Raw genomic sequence first — 20468 nt, forward strand, 5'->3', positions numbered from 1 at the left:
CCACGAAATAGAGGGACACCATGCCAATCTGTCAATATAAAAACACTCTTCCAGAAATCTGTGCGACATTGAAGAGACATGTCAACCAACCATGACACCCCAACAATATCCAGCACCTTCAGCCTTTCAAGACATGTTTTCATCAACTATCTCTATTGATCCCGAACTTCCACTTACATGAGTGATGGCGTGCCGGACTTTCCTATTGAATAGTGATGTCATTTAAGCCCCTCCCTCTTTCCCAATTGGATGTTTTTTCATCGTCCATTGGACGGTCCCAGAAAAAGAATGTATCCTGCTTTGCATCATCTATATCTATTGATCCCAAAGACACATTGACATTTGTGATTGTTCGTTCAGTTCATTTTGCATGTGATATTTCAAAAGCAAATAAGATGTATATCATCCCACAGTGACTCTCTTTGCCTTTAAAATTTCCATCAGATTTACATTAAATTATGAAGATTGTTCATCAACTCGCTCTGTCAACCCAGGATTTACCTATAGCCATAAGCGCATTCACATAAAACGGGTTATGTAAAATACAGCTAGAGTGCGCAAATGATCTGGAAACTATCTACTATCTGTTAATTCAATTGTATCCCCCTTATCTCATTCATTTGAATTTGAATTTGGAGATGGAATTGTTGCGGTAAAGGTAATTATAAAAAATCCATGGGATCCTCTAGGAGCAAGGAGGTTTTATAGTAGATCTCTATGAATGGTGATGCCATTTTCATGTGGATCTGTTAGACTGAACATAAGCTGCTCTGGAGCAGGTTAGCTGTGCAGCCTCAGTTACCATGGTGATGTACCCACCATAAAGGTGAGCCACCTTCAGGACATCGTAAACTAGGTTAAACCTGAAGTTAGCTCGCTAACCCACTAATGGCTTTGTGAGACAGGCCCATGGTTTATCAACATAGTGATTTGGTGGTACAAATGTGTGACATGTTGGAATATGCCTTTACTTTGTCCACTATTACATCCCCATTGTACTACAGTTTTCCTCTGTTCATTATTTCTTGTTAACAGCAATGTGTTTTAATTAATGTCCAATTTATAGTATAACGTGTGAAGGCACATGAATGACTTGTGTAAGTTGTCTAAAACCTTTCCTTTAGAAGCAATTACAGTGACACATAACTTCAGCTTGAAGAATAAATCTTTCAATTATTCATGATGGGCAATGATGGTTGGCCTGTATGCAGACGATAAATATCATGTTTCTAGTTTATGTAATTTCAGCAGTTATAGAGTGATCAGGAGAGAATGACAAGTATATATAAGCTTTGCTATCTGCTACAGTGTACATATACTGTTGGCTTTTGGCAATATATTGTTTTTCTTTTTTACCTCAACTTCATCTCTGTAATTTAATAATTATTTAATTATTATTGTTTTTGTCATTGTTATTATTGTTGTTACTTTGACTCCATCAAATTCAAGTTTCCTTTTGCTTGAAAGAAAGCTGTCATATCTTTGTTTTGCTTTAACCATAACAATAAATTCAATAAAAACTAGTGTATATCAGCACAGTTAAAAGTAGCCTAACTAGCAATCTGCTTTAGTTTTCACTTGTTCTAGTACAAGTACAACTGTGCAACATAAATATCATACATAACATACTGTACATGACATACTTGCATGTCCAGATTCCCACCGATAAGTAGAGCTGTGGCAGCAGTGTCACGCAAGCTAGAATGAACAGGACTTCCAGTCACAGCTCTCAAAATAATACAATTATTAAACAACTTGTGTATCACAGTTGTATTATTTTGTGCTGGTTTCCCAGCAAAGATCCTATCCTCATAGAACTTACAAGAGTCTGATGTATACTGTGAATCTACCACATGAAGATTTATGTCAGCCTAAAAGTCAGGTCAGCTGAGTTGAGGTGGGTTTACCCTCTGTAGGAGCCATATATGTAAGTTTCTTGCATATTCATGTGCTTGGTTTGTGTGTGCACACTGCATTGGCACCTGGCTGATGGGAGTGTCACTATGGGTGTGTACTCGGTGGTTACTAGTAATTGCACTCACCTGTTCACCTTGGCTGGTTTTGGGCATGGGGTAGGGTGAGCATCGGGAGTGAAATTTTCTGTTGACCGCATTAAGGCACTGGATTGCGTATTTTGAGTTTTACCTGTGTCTTGGCCTCTTTTTTCTTTGCACTGGCGCATGTAAGCAGCTGTTAGGTGGAATCGGTTGTGCAGCGTTGTGATATGGAAATAAAGAGTGGTAAACAGAACCTCAGAAGTGGACGTGAATCTTTTGGTGTGCGCGTCATCAGTTTTCTCCCGTGCTTAGCCTCCCGCAGCTTACTGTTTTTTTTATTGGTGGTCACCAGTTACACCCTCCACTAAATCCCTAACCATACAAAATATTTGTCTTAGTATCTATGTGACAGCTAGTTAGCAGTTTCAGTCCATATTTATTGTAGTGATTCCAGTGAGCATTTTGATACATTATTTTATTATTCTGTGCAGCCCAATACTTAAGTCCTTTTTCATGAGTGACAAATGTTACGCTTTTATTTTGAAGGCAGGATCACCTTATATTTTGTGTCCATAGCTTGAGATTGGTTCAGTTGCATCAGAGCTGCTGAGAAGACACACTGCATTGGTTTGACTCCTTCTGAACTCTACTAAAGATCACTGTACCAGGTACGTGTGTGTGTATATATATATGTTTGTGTGTTTAACAAGTTTTTTAATTATCCAATCAGGCCATGCACACTAGAGTTGTGAATATCTCCTTCTTAGACTGATTTAATATGAATCTCTTTATACAGTTAGCATAAAGATATATTTGACCAGATCAATGATAACTAAAATTTCTAACCAGTTTCACATTTTCTTGTGACACATACCTTGATATTTCTCTGGTGATTTACAGCATTCATAAACTTCTCAGTATCCCTTTACATGTTACATTGTTTCAGCAATGGGAAAATTTGATCCACTGCAAGAAATATGAAAATCTTAAATTCCCCCACACCAAAAGAAAAAAACAAAACAAAGGATAGGGTTAAAATAGCCTTACATATAGCCTGCTGTCTGAGATACCATATTTTAATCTCTAGATTATACAGCTGATATTCAAGGGTTAATTTTCTACTTCCACAGCTCTGAAATGTGTGGCATATGGGCTTTATTCGGCAGTGATGAGTGCCTGTCAGATAAGTGCACCAGTGCCATGAAGATAGCTCATAGAGGCCCTGATGCCTTTCGCTTTGAGAATGTCAATGGCTTCACCAACTGCTGTTTCGGCTTCCACTGGCTGGCCATTGTGGACCAGCTGTATGGCATGCAGCCGCTGCGCATTAGAAGGTTCCCCTTCTTGTGGCTCTGCTACAACGGAGAGATTTACAACCACCACACGGTAAGGCCGGCAGGCTGCTGCTCTGGGATCATTTCTTACTGGTTGTTGAGAAATTCCCTGATGAACAACTTAAGCTGACATGCACATCTCTATGGAGGGCCTAAAGACTCAGGCCAGATTCACTGAAGGTTTGCATGGTGAAGTGCGCATATATTGGAAGAGATCAGTGAAAGCAGAAATTGTATTTGAATTGCATAACTTTGAATTTGTCATGCTTATATTGAACCATTGAATTTAAAAATTAGTCTATTTCTATAGCCTTGTATCACAGTCAAGTCTGAAAGGACTTTACATGCCATAATTAAAAAATGGAACTTGTAAAGCACAAACCGAATATGATTATGATTGAATTTGACTTTTAACGTTAATTTCAATTTCAGTTTTCCCATTTAAAATGCCTCCTCCAAGGTTGCCAACAGTGGCCCTGCCCACACCCGCCTTCCTATCACTTAGCCAACCACAAGCAAAAGAGTTGCAAAACTGTTAGTGAACATCATATCAATTTGATAGCTAAAATGTGTGTCGTACTTTTCTCAGAGTCTCAGAGAACTGTTTACACACATTGCCAGTCTTCTGGGCTAACGTTAGCAATCGAACTAGCGATAGCCTAGCTAGCAAGCAATCTTTGGCTATTTTAGGGGATTATGAATGTAAATACCACAGGGAATTAAATGCTGTAGCGCTATAGTTATCAAGGATTTTTTAAATTTATACTTGTGGTTAATTTTCGTGTTTATTGTTTGCAAACAAATTATGTTCAGCCATGTTGGAAAGAGCAATTACGCCACAACTGCATCTACAATTCTGATTTCTTTGACTTTAGCATCCAACATAATAAGGTGTTCATGTAGCACTTCCTGGTCGGAAACTCATTCAGACAGTAAATCCGACACCACTTGAATGCACGGTAAAAGGCTTGATCATTGGTTCAGGAGATGAGCAAGGCACAGTGCCATATGGCTTGTGGTTGGTTAAGTGAAGAGTAGGACAGGGCCACTGTTTGGTATCTCTTTCCATGCGCACACTATATCACAAAAATGATTAAATTAGACAGCCATTCTATTCATTACCCTTGCAAAATGAGTGGAAAGCTACGGAAGCCGAGAATGGCCGTGCTTGCAGTTATTTTTTTAATGCTGTAATGTCATGATCTCGAGATAACAAAGCTTGTTTTCTCGAGATAACGGGTTAATTTATCTCATTATCTCGAGAATACAAAATGCCGATTTCTCGAGATAACGAGATAATTTATCATGAGAAAACGACTTTTGTTTTCTCGAGATCACGGGATAAATATGGAGAACTCGAAAATGAGTGTCTGGTTCATTTGATTACGCCTGATTTCAGCCTTCAAGATCACTGTCATGAATGTCGGGGAGGATTCATAACTGCTAGTCTTCTCCGTAAATGACGAGGACTGATCAGAATGTTATCTCTAACAGAAAGACACAGTGCAATTTCTGCCTGTGTTAGACCTTGATTGAAGTACAGTCTGATGCATTGATCAATAATCTGACATTTTCATCTTAAATCAGTTGCTACAGTTGTCAAGACGCCATCTATGCATGCTGGCATGGCACTCCTGATCTCTGATAAACATAAGTAATAAGATGAAACGACATTTTGTTTTCTTGTGATAACGGGTTGATTATCTCGTTATCTCGATAACAAAGCTTGTTTTCTCCAGATAACGAGATAATTAACTTGTGATCTTGAGATAACGGCATTAAAAAAAATAATTGCAAGCACAGCCGTTCTCGGCTTCCGTAGAAAGCTGCCTAACAGCGCTGGTCAAAAAAGTAAAGCCTCTTTGCTCCTGTTATGGTCAACTTATACATAAATCTTGTATTTTGCCCACATAATATCTATTTGTAGGCAAGCCATGCAATAGAGATTACACTCCCCAAATTATTGTAGCACATGTAAGATCCTTTGAAAGGTGGCGCAAAGACTTTTCCCAAAGAGTTTGGCCATTGAAAGAATATTCACATACAGGGGCGTCAATTCACTAATAACGCTAAGGTACAGCAAAGTCCCTGCATTGGCCTCCAAACCTTTCAAATGCACTTATATCTACTAGATTTCTGGGGACAAAGTGGAGCAATGACCAATGACAGACAAGATATTATTATTAATTGGTCAATGTGAGTCACCAAACTATCAGCAGAGGGAACATCCTAAATGCTCCCCTGGTGCTATTTTTTTAGATATGGCTTCCAAATAGATTTTTGGCCATTTTAACTCGATCTCTCCATTATAATGATGAAAACTACAAGATTAAAATTTGGATTCAGGCTAATGGATGGAGAGTGCCACACATTGCCATGTACACATAGGGTATGTTTTCTTAGATTCAGTGTTTTCCTAATAAGGTTGTTTTGTTTTTTTGCAAAAAAACCCCAAAAAAACCTTTGTTTACAACCAATGAATTAATCCTGCCTCTTCAATTTATCCAATCCTTAAACTCAGCTGAAGATGCAGTTTCAGTTTGATTATCAGACCAAAGTGGATGGTGAGATTTTGCTCCATCTGTATGACCGTTTTGGCATCCAGAAGATGGCCTCTCTCCTGGATGGCGTCTTTGCCTTTGTCCTCCTGGACACTGCCAACAGAAAAGTCTTTCTGGGAAGGGATACGTATGGTGTCCGGCCTTTGTTCAAACTCCTTACGGACGATGGAATCCTTGCAGTCTGCTCAGAAGCCAAAGGTAATGGGGTCATTTATGACCCCTACAGAGTTCAAGGTGAAAAGTGTTATGCTTTTCTATGGTATTCCATTAGTTAAGTTGTTTTTTTTCTGTCCATAGGCCTTACTGACATTACCCACTCCATGTCCACCTCTGCCAACATCGTTCCCTTTCTCCCTGGGCACTTTGAGGTCTTTAATTTGAAGCACAACGGTAAAGTGGAGTCTATTCAAATGGATCAGTTCCACTGCTGCACACAAGAGCCTCCTCATGCCATCTACAACACTGTTGCTAGACTCCCTTCAGGTACAGAACTAGTCTGTTTATTACACCTTTTATTTGGTCAGTTTGTAAGCCATTGGTGAGCAATGACTGAAATTTGATGTCTCCACCTTAGGTTTTGATGAAGAAACAGTGAAAAGCAACATCAGAACCCTGTTTGAGAATGCTGTAAGGAAACGCCTTATGGCCCACAGGAGAATTGGTTGTCTTCTGTCAGGTAAATTAGAGGTGCACTGATATTGTAATTAACCTTGCTCTTTAAAGAAGATAAATGGGATGGACAGGGTAGCACCACTTTTGGTAGACCATTTGGTCTGGTATCAGAGGCTTTAGAATAACCACTACACAACAGTGGGGGAGCAGTAAGCATGCCTGGAAACAAATGGCCCTGTCAGTTTATCCAACGTGGTCTCATAAAAAGTTGCGAAATGAGCACAAATTCTCAAGCGCAGATTTATGTGCTGTGGACACGAATTACGTGAAAAATCCGTTCCTCCACCACAAATTGTATTCTGTGACAATGTAACATGAATTGGATTCTGTGACAATAACACAAATTGGATTCTGTGGCAATGAATTGGACATGGCATTTTCAGCTAAAGGTTGGCTAATAGTTTAGGCAAGTAAGGCAACTGTGGTTAAGGTTAGGGTTAGGGTTATGGTAAAGTTTAGGCAACTAAAACAACTTTGGTTAGGGTTTGGGTTAATGTAGGTTAGGGTGAGGGTTATTCCACTCAGAATTAAGTTAATGATCCTTAATGATCCTCATTCATGTTGCCTGTTTACCAGGTGGTCTGGACTCCAGCTTGGTTGCTGCTACACTGGTGAAACTAGCCAAGGAGGAGAAGCTGCAGTACCCTATCCAGACATTTACAATAGGGGCAGAGGACAGCCCAGACATCATCGCTGCTCGCAAGGTAAATTTCTATAGAAGAATAGATCCACTCTATGTTAGCTGTCTTTTAGTATCAAAGTAACCTCTTAGCCAAAATGTTTCATTAGCTGCCCAAACTCCACACCTGTAAGGCAAAACTGCTTTGCTAGATCAATCTAGTAACTAAAATATTTGTTAGCAAAAATATATTTTGTGACACACTGATTAGCCATCGCAGTTACAAACACACATTGTGATACAAACACTTGACGAGCAAGCATAACTGAATATGAGGTGAGCGAGTGCTATGCTGTTTTGCAGCATTGGGCAAACTTAAAGGATAATTCTGATTATTTTCAACCTGGGCCTTATTTGCCTAGTTTTTGCCATCATGATGATTGATTGTGTTCAAAATTTCATCACTTACTTCACTGTAGAGCTTTACTTCTCCAGGTCGTCGTGAGTGCTGCTGTCCAATACACAAATACAGGGCCAAAGCGGTAACCTCCAACATTTAAACCCAAAAGGGATTAAAACACATCCTTTCAACACAATAACACTCACAAAACGTCAGCTCATAAAATTTTGTGAAATGAGCACAAAATCTGAAACGCAGATTACGTGCTGTGGACACAAATTATGTGAAGATTACGTTCCTCCACCACAAATTGGATTCTGTGACAATAACACAAATTGGACAAGGAATTTTCACCTACCAGGTTGGCTAATGGTTATGTTTAGGCAAGTAAAACAACTTTGGTTAAGATTATGGTTAGGAATGCACATTTGCACATTGTACATTTGTAACTTAACACTGTAAGTGAAATTGTTTGTCAGATGCTTTATTTTTTTGTTGTTGTTGTTTTTGCTAGTAAGAGTATTTCCCAAATAAGGGATTCTGGTTAAAACTACAAATCCATGCCCTCACCAACCTGTTTTAAAGATGAGGACACTTCAGCTACCTCTCCAAAAACAGTGTCTATATTCAGTAAATGGCTTTTCTTTCAACCCTTGATGAATTGCTGTGGACCTTCAACATGGCTGCCAGTGGGCACATTACGTCACCTGAAATCTCTCGATTGAGTCTCAAGGAGAAAAGGCTATATGAAGTTGTTGTTAGTGCCTAGGAAATGGTGAGGAATTGCATCTGTGTTTTCAGTCAGATTTTTTGTGTTTGTCAGGTGGCGGCCCACATCGGCAGCGAACACCATGAGGTGAACTTCACCACTGAGGAAGGTATCCGAGCCCTGGAGGAAGTCATCTTCCACCTGGAAACCTATGACATTAGCAACATACATGCCTCTGTTGGTGAGTTGGGGGTAACGTACTGATATATATATTTTTTTAGGAAATAAACAATGTCCTGTCTAGGATGGTAATCTCAGACTTCTTTGAATTTATAGTAAAATAAGATTAGATGAAACTTTAATGATCCCCATGGGGAATTTAGGTCTTTACAGCAGCAAATACTGGAATACAGCAAAGAATATACACAATTTTCATAATATTACCTCATAATAATACCTCACTTTTATCCTACGAGGTCTGTGACTGAGCAACAGAGGAAAAGCATCACAGCGTGTTCTATTGAGCAGGACCTATACCCTGCCTTTTTCTTCCTTGATCCTATATTTGTTCCTTCCATTGTAGGCATGTACTTGGTCTCCAAGTACATCCGGGAGAAGACGGACAGTGTGGTGATCTTCTCTGGAGAGGGCTCAGATGAGCTAACCCAGGGATATAGTTACTTCCACAAGGCAAGTCCTCTAGAGGAGTCACTATTAGGGTTCGATCAATGACAGTTACTGACACATGTACATGCTAATGACACACTTGTCTGAGGACAAACTGATATATAGGCCTAATTGTAGTCACTGTTGCCACCTCTCAGTGAAAATGCCCAAGTGTCACTGACAGAACTGTGCTCTTCATCCAGGCTCCGAGTCCTAAGGCGGCTGCAGAGGACAGTGTTCGGCTAATGAAGGAACTCTACTTGTTTGACGTTCTCCGTGCTGATCGCACCACTGCTGCACATGGGTAGTGCCATTCACCTCATCCACTGTTTCCTCTGTATTCATTCAGCAATGCCGAACATTTCATGACATGAAATTGCGCACTCCCGTTTCATTCCACTAGGTGTCTTTTTTTTCTTTTCTTTTAGCCTGGAGCTCAGAGTGCCTTTCCTGGACCACAGGTTCACAGCATACTACCTTTCCTTGCCTGTGGAGATGAGGATTCCTAAGGTGAGTTGTGTCGTATGCCCATAGTTTGGCTGTAGACTTTGCACTCAAACCAGCAACCACATCACTACAGATGGCCAATGTTGTACAAAAGTTAAGCTAACCCCACTCTCTCATTGGCATGGAACTGCTCTTTGGTGGCATAGCTCTAGAAGTGAAATAAATGTTGTTTTGTAATAGTGTTTTATGTCCTTCGTAACCAGCATGGAGTGGAGAAGCATCTTCTGAGGGACTCCTTCAAAGGTCTGAACCTGATCCCTGATGAGATCCTCTGGAGGCGGAAAGAACCCTTCGGTGATGGCCTGGTGTCGCAAAACAAGTTCTGGTATACCAGTCTGCAGGAGCACCTGAAGCATGTGGTATGATGTAGGGTTCCACCGAAATGGGTTTTTGAAGGCCTATACTGATATTTTTGGATTGAAGCTGCCAATTGCTGATATTTAGTGCCGATATTCAATATCTTTACATTTCACCATTTTCACATAAAAAAAAAAAAACTCAACAGGCTCAACACACTCCCCACCACACCAGCTAAACACCAAACACAGCTATAGTCACTCACACTGCCCTGTACATACACCTAGGCTTATCCTTTTACATTATTCAGTCATTTCTACACTCGCTATTGGTCTCAACAACAATAGGCTGAAGCGACGGTTGACACTGCTTGCTTGAAATGGCTTGCTCAGCAATTCAGAAACTGAATTACATCAAGAAATAATTATACCAAGAGCTAAGAACAGTGCATGACTACTCACTCTGGCAACCATATACTATCATAGGATATTTAACTTGTCATAGTCATAAGATAGATTTTCATATTTTGTACCTCAGCTGATATCCGTTCTTTTCAGCCAGAGCAACCATACTATTAACAATATATCAGGTAGCCTGATTTAAACAAAGCCAGAACCCTTCTAGTCTTTTCTCCCTCATGGACAAAACCAACTGTAATATTTTCCTTCCCATAAGCTGATAAATTATTTGTTCTCAATTGCTGCTGCTACACACGTCAGCACTTGGTTACCTTACCAGGTGTATTATGTATCGTATTGATTCATTTTGCATAAAATGTGTAGCTACCTATGCCTGAACATAAGGGGCAGGAAGGGTTCTCACCTACCCAATATTTTAGAGAGATGGTAGCACATCAAAGACTGTACCTATAATAAATGTACACTGAACAAAAATATAAACACAACACTTTTGGTTTTGCTCCCATTTTTCATGAGTTGAAATAAAAGATCTAAGACTTTTTCTATGCACACAAAAGGCTTATTTCTCTCAAAGTTTGTTCACAAATTTGTTTAAATCCGTGTTAGTGAGCACTTCTCCTTTGCCAAGATAATCCATCCACCTGACAGGTGTGGCATATCAAGATGCTGATTAAACAGCATGATTATTGCACAGGTGTGCCTTGGGCTGGTCACAATAAAAGACCACTCTAAAATGTGCAGTTTTATCTTGAAAAAAGACATTTATTAGGCACTGAACTATGGATCTCACATGACTAGGGCTACAGATATGGATTTTTTGAAAACCAGTCAGTGTAGTGTAGGGTTTATATTTTTGTTCAGTATAATTCAGTTTGTCTCCATGCCCCGCAACTCCTTCCAGCCAAGTTTCTGTCTCTGTACACTTTCCCAATTCATCCACTGATCCTGCTTTGCTTGAGAGACAGCCTTAGCACAAATTGTTGCTTCCTCCTGCTTATGTATTCGCTCCACAACTACCTTTCTTTTCCATGATGGAATTGCCCTACTCCATATACATTGCCTTATGCTGAGCCTAAGGTACCCTACCCTTGTTGCACCTGCTCTACAATATCTTTATGTCCCTTTATCCCTACACCTGAGCGCTGACTGTGCCTGCTGAACTGCTTCTCTTGGGTTCCATGGTTCTCTTAGGTGAATGACTTCCAGCTGGAGCAGGCTCAGAAGACGTTCCCTCACAACCCTCCACCAACCAAAGAGGCCTACTACTTCAGGCAGGTGTTTGAGAAGCACTACCCAGGCCGGGCCGAGTGGCTCCCCCACTACTGGATGCCACGCTGGATCAGTGCCACTGACCCGTCAGCTCAAACCTTGTCCATCTACAAACCTGACAGGGACCAGTGATTCACTGGTGCAACCATTAGGGCAGTGGTCGGCAACTAGCGGCCCGCGGGCCAAAACTGGCCCGCCTGTAATAGTATCTGGCCCGCCAGATGACACTGAAAATCTCTGATCTTGCCATGCTTTGTGTCGTGGTGCCGTCGTATATTGTATTCCTTGCAAACTGCAACAACTTCGTTGCAGATTAGACAGACTGGTTTGGCGTTAATAAAATCAGGTAAGATGAATGCATACTTTTCTTTCCATTCTTCTTTGTATGTCCTACCTTCGCTGTCAACTTTTCTTTTCATTGCTTTTGACAGTGACATTTTGTCTTGCTAGCTATCAATGTTTTGCTAATGTCTCTGTGCACACAATGTAACCTCCCGCACAATAACGCGGGTAACGATGTAACGCGAGAGTAACGTACGTCGGATATCCAATCCTGAGTCCATAAAATAATTATTACAATACGTTAGTTAGGCTCAAAGAAGTAGTCATTTTCAAAATGGAAATGATACACATTTATTATTAACTGTGTGGAGAGGGGAAATATGAGATTTACACACATTCATGTCTTAAAAGACAGTCTGTCGGTGATTAAAGACAGCACATTATCACATTATCAGCAGGTTACTATTATAAGCTGTTTTATAACGCAGCCACAGAGTGGAGCAGGAGACAAAGCAGTAATAACACACTAATAACAGTCTGTAGCAAATTCAAGTTACTTTATTTTAAACAAATATCTTTCTTAAATTACTCTTTTGTACAATATATAATAGTATAGATTAGGAAAAAAAAGTTTTGTTTGGTAGAAAAAAAGGTTCTGTCCAAGATATTATGTTTTGGCCCACCATTCAGTTGCTTGGAAAAAATTTGGCCCGAGGCCAAACGTACTTGCCGACCCCTGCATTAGGGGTTCTCTTCCTCTGTCAGCTGTCAATCACCAGTGTCATCACAAGGGTTAGCCCAGTATGTGGGTTTGCTGATATATTGGGATTTTACTTAACAGCTTCAGGCATGTCAGTCTGTAAAACAATGCAATGAAACCTGCCTCACCTGCCTTTAACAGTTTTTTGAGAGATTGACCCATTGGTCAACTTACCTGTTAAGTGATGAAAACACTGACTGTGTTTACATGCACACAGTATCCTGGATACTAACGGATATCCTGTTCAAGGTTTTATTCGGGATACTCTGCTCACATGCATATTTAGTATCCCGCGTTCTAATATCCCTGTATTCATACACATCTGCGAATAATCAGAAGTCTCTCAGGTGTTCTGTCTTTTAGCTTCCTTGTGAAGATCCCACTTCTAATTCATATAGAGGCCCAGTTCAGAGTTGACTGAACAGAATGACTACCATGAAAATAAGTACCATAGAGAACATCAGGCTATACCGCCATTAATCTACAGCCTCCTATAACCTCCTCCTGTAAAGATATTTGATCTACAACCATTTTTCTCTTCCCTGATGAAGTTGCCTTACTCCATAAAGGATGGTTGGTGTTAACAAGTCGTGTTCATTTCACTTTATTTGTGTGAGATCAGGTTGACTATCACACAACATAGTGTATGCTAACGTGAGCATGGAGCTACTATCACTCAACATAGTGTATGCTAAAGTGTTAGCATGGAGCCTACTATCACTCAACATAGTGTATGCTACAGAATACAACAAAATTAGGAGGACTACTCCTGATCAGTGCAATTAAAAGACACAGGGAACAAAACAGAACAAAACAAAACAACCTCAGCAAACAAACATCCACAGCCAACAACACAGATTCTAAAATAAGTAAAAATAAATAAATAAATACAATGTAATTTTTTTTAAAGATTTATTTTTGGCATTTTTATGCTTTATTTGAGAGATATAGTGAGAGAGAGACAGGAGGGTATGGGAGAGAGAGCGAGGGGAGGACATGCAGCAAGGGACCACGGGCCGGATTCGAGCGCGGGTCGCTGCGGGAAGGACTGAGCCTTATGGTACGCGCCCTACTTGGTGAGCCATCAGGGTGCCCCAATACAATGTAATTTTGCACTAGAATAAATGTAATTATTGCACTAGAATAAATGTAATTATTGCACTAGAATAAATGTAATTTTTGCACTAGATCCAATAGGATGCCCTAGAAAGACAGTTCATCATATTGCACGTCAGGGGTCATTCAATGCTTGTTGGAGTTAAGTGTGCTTATGAGAGAAACTGTTCTTAAATCTGGAGGTCCGTGCTTTGATGGTCCTGTAGCGCCTGCCAGAGGGCAACAGGTAAAACAGGTGGTGTCCAGGATGAGAAGAGTCCTTTTGAATGTTTTTGGCTCTGCAGAGGCAGTGGGAGCTGGAGATGTCTTCCAGGGAGGGCAGAGGGCAGCCGATGATTTTCTGTGTGGTGTTGATGACCCTCTGAAGAACTCTCCTGTGTGCTGCTGAGCAGCCGGCGTACCACACTGAGATACAGTACGCCAGTGCACTTTCAATGGAGGAGCGGTAGAAGGCCACCAGCAGCTTTTTTCCCCAATAGTGTATGCTAAAGTGTTAGCATGGAGCACCAGTGCCAACAATCTACCGGGGACACATGGATGATTTTGGTGTCTATGTTCTCATCTCTCAACAGCTAGCCGAAGTTGGAGAATATTATGCTGCGTTCCATTCAAAGTCGGCGGTTGGAAGTTCAGCAGATAACCTGATGTGTCAGCTGAGCTTGCATATTGCATCACCAATTGGGCCGTCTATACCCAATGTCAGATTCACCTGCTTATTCTTTGCTGTTGCTCACCCTGCTGCCACTGTTGTTACTACTTATGAATCTCCCACCCCACCAGCACTCCAGCATCCACCTGTGGGCTGTTTTCTTTGCGGTTCCCCATGGGGGGGTTGCAATTGATATCTTCCTGCTCACTTTTGTCTGGCTTTGAATTATGCATTGTGTAATTTCCAATATGAAAAACAGCCTTGATGCCAAAATTAAATTTGAATTTTATTTTTCTCAATAAATGTTTTCACTCAAAAAAAAAATCATATTCAATATGTGAGTTATTTGACTGAACTCTGGTGACTTGTATCAAGCTGTATAATGCTGTATCTGTTATTTCTTAATTTCCTCTTTTCTTGTTTTTGTTTATCACCGGAAAATTTGTCTTGGACTAGGATGGCTATGCAAACAGATGTAACAGTTATGTTACCTGTGTGTGTGTTAGTTACATTGTGTGCAAGTATGAACTAGATATAGGACTAAACTACATCAAAGTGAATAGAATGCATACCATATCATGCAGGCCTTTAACTGATGTCTTTCTTTCAAACTATAAGTTAATGTCTCTGGGTGAAGGTTACAGACTTGTCTGTAGCTGTTTCATATTAATTGCTGCCAAACTAATGAATCAAAGTGGTTCACAGTCTGAACTGTGCTGTCTGTGATTTGTGTGTGGGTTATGTAGTACCTCTGTTGTCCACCAGAGTGCTCCCCTTTTCTGTAGGTTATTGGAAATCGTTTTTTCACATATAAGGAATTCACATCTGGCATGGGTGATAATTAAAAATCAAGTTTAACTAATCAAAAAAATAGTTTTAATATATTTCAATCCACACTCAGACTCTGTCGTATCACACCGTATGTCTACTTTGAAAACATGACAGCATTTTTCAAGTCACTTGAAAACCAAACTGAGAACATGTCCTGCCAGTACAGTAGATCTGTCTCAGAGGTTGTATTTGCAGAACAATCAGTTGTGATTAAACAGTTATGAGATGACATTGGCAGTGCAATTTTCTGCATAGCCTGGAGATGAGGCCATTTATAAAAAAAAAAATGCAATTTGATCCCACATACTGATTCAAATCTGAGATTGGTAGGTTCCTTAGTGATGCTGCTGATGCAGGACTAATTAAAGCAACTGAAACAGAATATTTAACCAAAACTATCCTACAAATCCAGTTCACTATATCCTACCCAAAGTGCTGTTCCTAACCAATGCACCTGGGAGAGCTACAGCTGCTGTTATAGGCTCACTGACTAAACCCACTGGTAACACTAGATGTCACCAGTTTGCACACTAACATTCCCATTTCTAGTGAATTGGAGGCCCTCAGTTTAACCTTGATCAAAGAGACCAAATACCTAATTTGTTCATTGATATAGCTAATCTCACTTTCCAAAAATAACTGATGCTTCCAATCTGTTTTTGATAACATATTCATAATAATAGTATAGGTACACAATGTGATCTGACTTCATTTGAAGATTATGTTCATTTCCTCTGCAGCGTACATAGGAAAGAATACTGCACACTCAAAGCTCTATTTGTGGGGTTTTTTATTCATCAAGCAAGCAACATTGCAAGTAGTGTTGGTGAATAAACTCAAATAGAGCTTTGATTGTGCAGTATTCCTTCCTATGCCTCATAATATACTGCAAAATAAGCAAAACAGTAGTCATCTGTCTAGAAGAGTTATACTAAAAGTTCTCATTCCTGACTGAATGGTCATGTTTCTGGCTGTTATCACTTACTAACAGAATATTAACAATTGAGTAATTGGAGGCTTAAAAAAGCTCCAGACCCCACAATGTTTTATCAAAAGGTGCTGGATTATCCAAACTCCTTGCTTAGGATTTATTGTTTTTCCTTGAAGTGTCTGAAGACATGAAGATATTACCATATACACTGTGGATGTAAAACACATATGTATGATTTTATATTTGCTGTATTTAATAAAGTGCAATGGAAGACCAACCACAAAATGCTGACAGCGTATTACATATTATCTATCAATCACACATCAAGCTCTTATTCCAAAGGAAACACAATGAGGAAAAGTCAGTGAACTACAATGACCATAATGCACTGCACATATTCCTTCTTTTCAGTACAGCTTTGCAGTACAATTTGCAGAATGTATAATTTACAGTTGAAGGCATCTCTTGATGTATGGGTGGAGTATCTCTTGGTTAAATAGCTTCCTTCATTATACGAAAAATACATTCATGTTATTTCATATTGGAATGTTTTTAATGTTTAAAAAAGTATAAAAGCTCATCAGTGCTATTTACACTGTTATTTACACTAGATGTACAATCACAGTCTGAGGTGTCTTGTATTGTCACCTTTAGCACACTGTAGATGGTTTCATTCAATTAAGTGTACTCTTTACATGAGACAATTCAACACTGTTTGGAGTGTCTATGATAGGTGTGTTGTATGAATGACTAAATAAATAAATACTTTAAATACTGTATAACTGATTTCTGTCTAAAGTCTTTTATTCACAATAGACAGTCCAATCAGAGTCTGAGGCGTCTCTTGGCTGGAGGGAGGCTGCTGCTGCTGCTGCTCTCCTCCCAGCCGGCCTTCCTCTTCCTCTGAGGCTTCTCAGTGTCCCTCCTCTCCTGTCCGGTCCCGGGGAAGCTGCAGAGGACAGACAGTATCATGTCTCCCTCTGGAGTGTAGTCTGTCACCCTGCACCGGCCCTCCAGCTCCCCTCCTTCGGAGCGCCACACTGGGGAGATGACCCTGTCGAAGCGCCTGCCCCCCCACTCCATGGGGCACACTTGGTTCCTGGGGTCTACCCTCAGCGCTGCCGGCTCCACCCTGTCGGGGTGGCCGGGGGTCACCAGGGACCCGGAGCCCGCTGCGGACACCATCACCGCCGCCGGTGCATCCATCAGAGAGCAACTCGGCATGTTCTCACTGTGGTCCTGTGGGGGATAGGTGAAGGGCGAAGCCAGGCGGTCCGTCTGGAGGAGTCCGTAGGGACGAAGCTGGGGGAACTGGCCGGACTCTCCGGTGAGGCGGCAGTGAAGTCCAAGCAGGGACTGACTGAGGGCGGTGAGGTTCCCATTGTTCAGCGGACGGTTCCTCAGGTTGGTCACCCGCATGCTGATCGCCCTTCGCTGCATGTATGTGACTACAGTTGACAAAACAACACAGAAACACATTGTTCGGTATCAATCATTATCATTAGTAATTTGAGAAAAAATTAGAAAAGGTCTGTGGTCAGACATTTGTTGGCTCAAAGATTAAGCCTCTATTTCAACTGTAAAGGGGCGCAATTAGGTAACACAGAAAACATTTGATGCTGTTGATAACAGTAAATGACTTCTAGTCTGAATAGCCTGTTTTTACTGATTATCAAGCTAGAATTAACTATGTCAGACAAATGTATTGCTGCAAGTTTCTTGATAAACTCAACATGGCAACACACAGCTGGCCGGCTAACAATATCAGTGGAATATCCCCTGCTTTGGCTAAAATATTATTGGACAGTAACATCCACGAAAGGTGGGACACACACTCACAATTGACAGTGAACTTTGACATTAATTCTGGTTTGATATTTAAATATTTTCAAAGTTTTTAGGAATAGTAACTTAGCTAGCTAAATTTTGACCTACGTTGTCATTTGCCGCGGGTAAAAACGAACCAGCTGTTGAGTCGTTTTTTAAGCTAAACCCAAAGTTTAAAATGGTTGTATTAATACCAGTTTCTCACAAGGCAGCTCTCGTTTAAGTGTGTGTTATTTTTGTGGTCCAACAACGCGTTTTTCATGCTGCAAAGATTTCATCTAGCTTGAAGCAGCCTCCTGCGGCCGTTGCAGTTTGCGACAGCTGGCCTCTGCTCGTGCCGCTAACCTCTACAGTGATAAACTACTGAGCATGCGCCCACACTACCTGCAGCGTAGCAGTGGTCCCAGTGCTTTGGCTCAAACTGCAGCTCCAAAGTCAGCAGATAGTTCTCTCTTTTTGCGTTACTAGCCATTGCTTAAACAGCGCGGTTTTCCAGTGCAAGTTCAAGTGCAAAATGAGAGTTTGGAATGGAACTTTCTACTTGGAGACTGAACCTGACCTTTATGACAGAAGCCCTCCATTAGGAGTTAGGATTTGTGTGATAGTGACCTGTGTGTCATGCTGCAGACCGGCCAACATGATGACAACATAAACACATTTAAACACTTATTTGATATTATTTCATCTTCCCCTAAGTCCGTTTCCCTTATTGTCTAGACTTTACAGCATTACTTGACCAATCACATTGTAAAAAAAAACCCCAAAAAACCTGAGCTTGCCCAATTTGAGAGGTGGGCTGCTCTAATCACCCCAGTCTATTTGGGTGTATCTCATTAAATAGTAAATTAAAACAAATGGGCAAAAGATGCTCATTTGGATGAGTCTGGATTGGCCAGTGTAACAACTGAGATGCTGAGATTGTACAAATAACACCACTGAGTGGCAAACTCATTCGCATTGCATACAATATCCCAACCCAGACTGACCAGACTGTGGGAATCCCCATCCACAGCCCAATGCAACAGCCCAGATTAGAGCAAGAACCTCATTAAACACTCCAACCCAAACTGCGGAAAACCAAACATGTGGTTGAATTTGTTTGTGCGCATTTGATTTTCTCATGTGCAGTTGATTTGTTAACTTAAGTACACTTTTATGACATCTTATAAGCTCAATTTTAAAAGCTACAGTAACTATTGTTATTATTAGTAGTAGTAGTCATTCATTCATTCAGTTTGCCGGATAGATAATTTATTTATTTTGATTGGATAATCCATCACAAGAAATACATAATTTGAGATGATAACTGAAAATGTTCTGTCTGTATTTTATGAAACTTTATGTTTTGCTTTATTAAAGCCTATCTAGCTTATATGTGGCATCTTACACAGGCCTATGGTAGGCTACTAGCCTATATACTGTGAAGAGTACATTTTGAAAAAATAAACAGCAATTTTCTTTTCAGTTACTGCAGATTCCTCTTTAAATGCATTCTTTAATTTTCCTTCTGTACTTTACATTAGGCTTTTTAAAAAAACATGGAAACTTATCCTCTTAAGTTAAAGGAGTTAGTTAAAGGATAAGTCCTGCTGCAGGGCCATTTGTTCTCCGTGGGCTTCGACCCCACCTTTTTATAGCAGGGTATAGGGCTTTGATTCTACTTCTGATCGCAGGAGCCACAACAGCTTGTATTTGTTTGATCAAGTGTCCCTTCCTTTCTCCTCCTCCCCCCTTCAGACCCCCCACAGCCATCTGCCATTAGGAGGAGGTTCTCCTTGACCAGCAGCACTGTAACCGGCAGAGGAACTTCAGTCCGGGTCAAAAGGACCCAGAGCCTCCACAGATCAAAGAGGAACAGGAGGAACTCTGCACCAGTCAGGAGGGAGAGTGGCCTTTACTGCAGGAGGAGGCCGATATCTTTAAGTCGGCTCCTGCTTGTCATGGAAGTGACCACAGTGTAAGTAGGTTGCAAAAGATTCAGCCGTGGTGAGGATTTGAAAAAGCACAGGAGAGTTCACCCAGGTGAGAAACCTTCCAGATGTGTCCACTGTGGGAAGGAGTTTGCAGACAGCTCGGCTCTAACAAAGCATCTCCGAGTGCGTAGAAACCTTAGAAATGTCCTTTGTGCGGGAAAAGTTTTGCTGTCAGCTCCACTTTGAAAATACACACGAGGACTCACACAGGGGAGACACCACACAGCTGCAGTGTCTGTGGAGAAGGATTCACCAACAGCTCAAACTTGAGGAAGCACATGACTGTCCATACTGGAGTTGTACAGAGTACCAGTGCTTAAAAAGTGTCACAGTTCTTCATAAGAGACAGGGTACTAAATTATTGCATTATTGAAATGCAAATTTGTTAAAAAGTTTGAATACACTTATGACTGGTAAATCAAATCAATCAATCATTGTTTGTTTTTTTATGTTTGATGAGCAGGCACATGATTGAAAACAGATGAGCTACAGCCCCTTGTTTTCTTGCTATGCAGGTGAACAGGTTTGGACAAAATAATTAAGCATGATGAATCTGAATTTATTGTAGTTTGAGGTATAAATGTGAGGTTAACAAAACATGAGACTATCGACAGTGTTGCAGCGTTACACGTGAAATAACCATTTGGCA

At 40.6% G+C, this 20468-nt stretch overlaps 1 protein-coding gene across 1 annotated transcript; it reads left to right on the top strand.

The window, feature by feature from the left end:
• The first annotated feature begins 3134 nt into the window (after nt 1–3134).
• Nucleotides 3135–11582, top strand: LOC139660804 (asparagine synthetase [glutamine-hydrolyzing]-like). The gene is made up of 11 exons (XM_071539082.1): nt 3135–3383; nt 5853–6090; nt 6190–6375; nt 6467–6568; nt 7141–7268; nt 8407–8533; nt 8876–8982; nt 9162–9262; nt 9387–9468; nt 9669–9824; nt 11373–11582. Exons 1-11 carry the CDS (start codon nt 3135–3137, stop codon nt 11580–11582), a joined length of 1686 nt encoding a protein of 561 aa, XP_071395183.1.
• Nucleotides 11583–20468: the final 8886 nt, after the last annotated feature.

This window comes from Centroberyx affinis, unplaced genomic scaffold (assembly GCF_046629955.1).
Source record: "Centroberyx affinis isolate AG114_WGS23_722 - 3 ecotype Tasmania unplaced genomic scaffold, CSIRO-AGI_Caff_v1 ptg000018l_1, whole genome shotgun sequence".
In the NCBI taxonomy this organism is placed as follows: domain Eukaryota; kingdom Metazoa; phylum Chordata; class Actinopteri; order Beryciformes; family Berycidae; genus Centroberyx; species Centroberyx affinis.

Bases quoted from the DNA above. Each gene is read 5' to 3' on its own strand.
- LOC139660804 (XM_071539082.1), top strand. From the start codon at position 3,135: ATGTGTGGCATATGGGCTTTATTCGGCAGTGATGAGTGCCTGTCAGAT. The intron at 6,091-6,189 runs GTAATGGGGTCA...TTCTGTCCATAG, and splicing joins AGTCTGCTCAGAAGCCAAAG to GCCTTACTGACATTACCCAC. The intron at 6,376-6,466 runs GTACAGAACTAG...TCTCCACCTTAG, and splicing joins TGTTGCTAGACTCCCTTCAG to GTTTTGATGAAGAAACAGTG.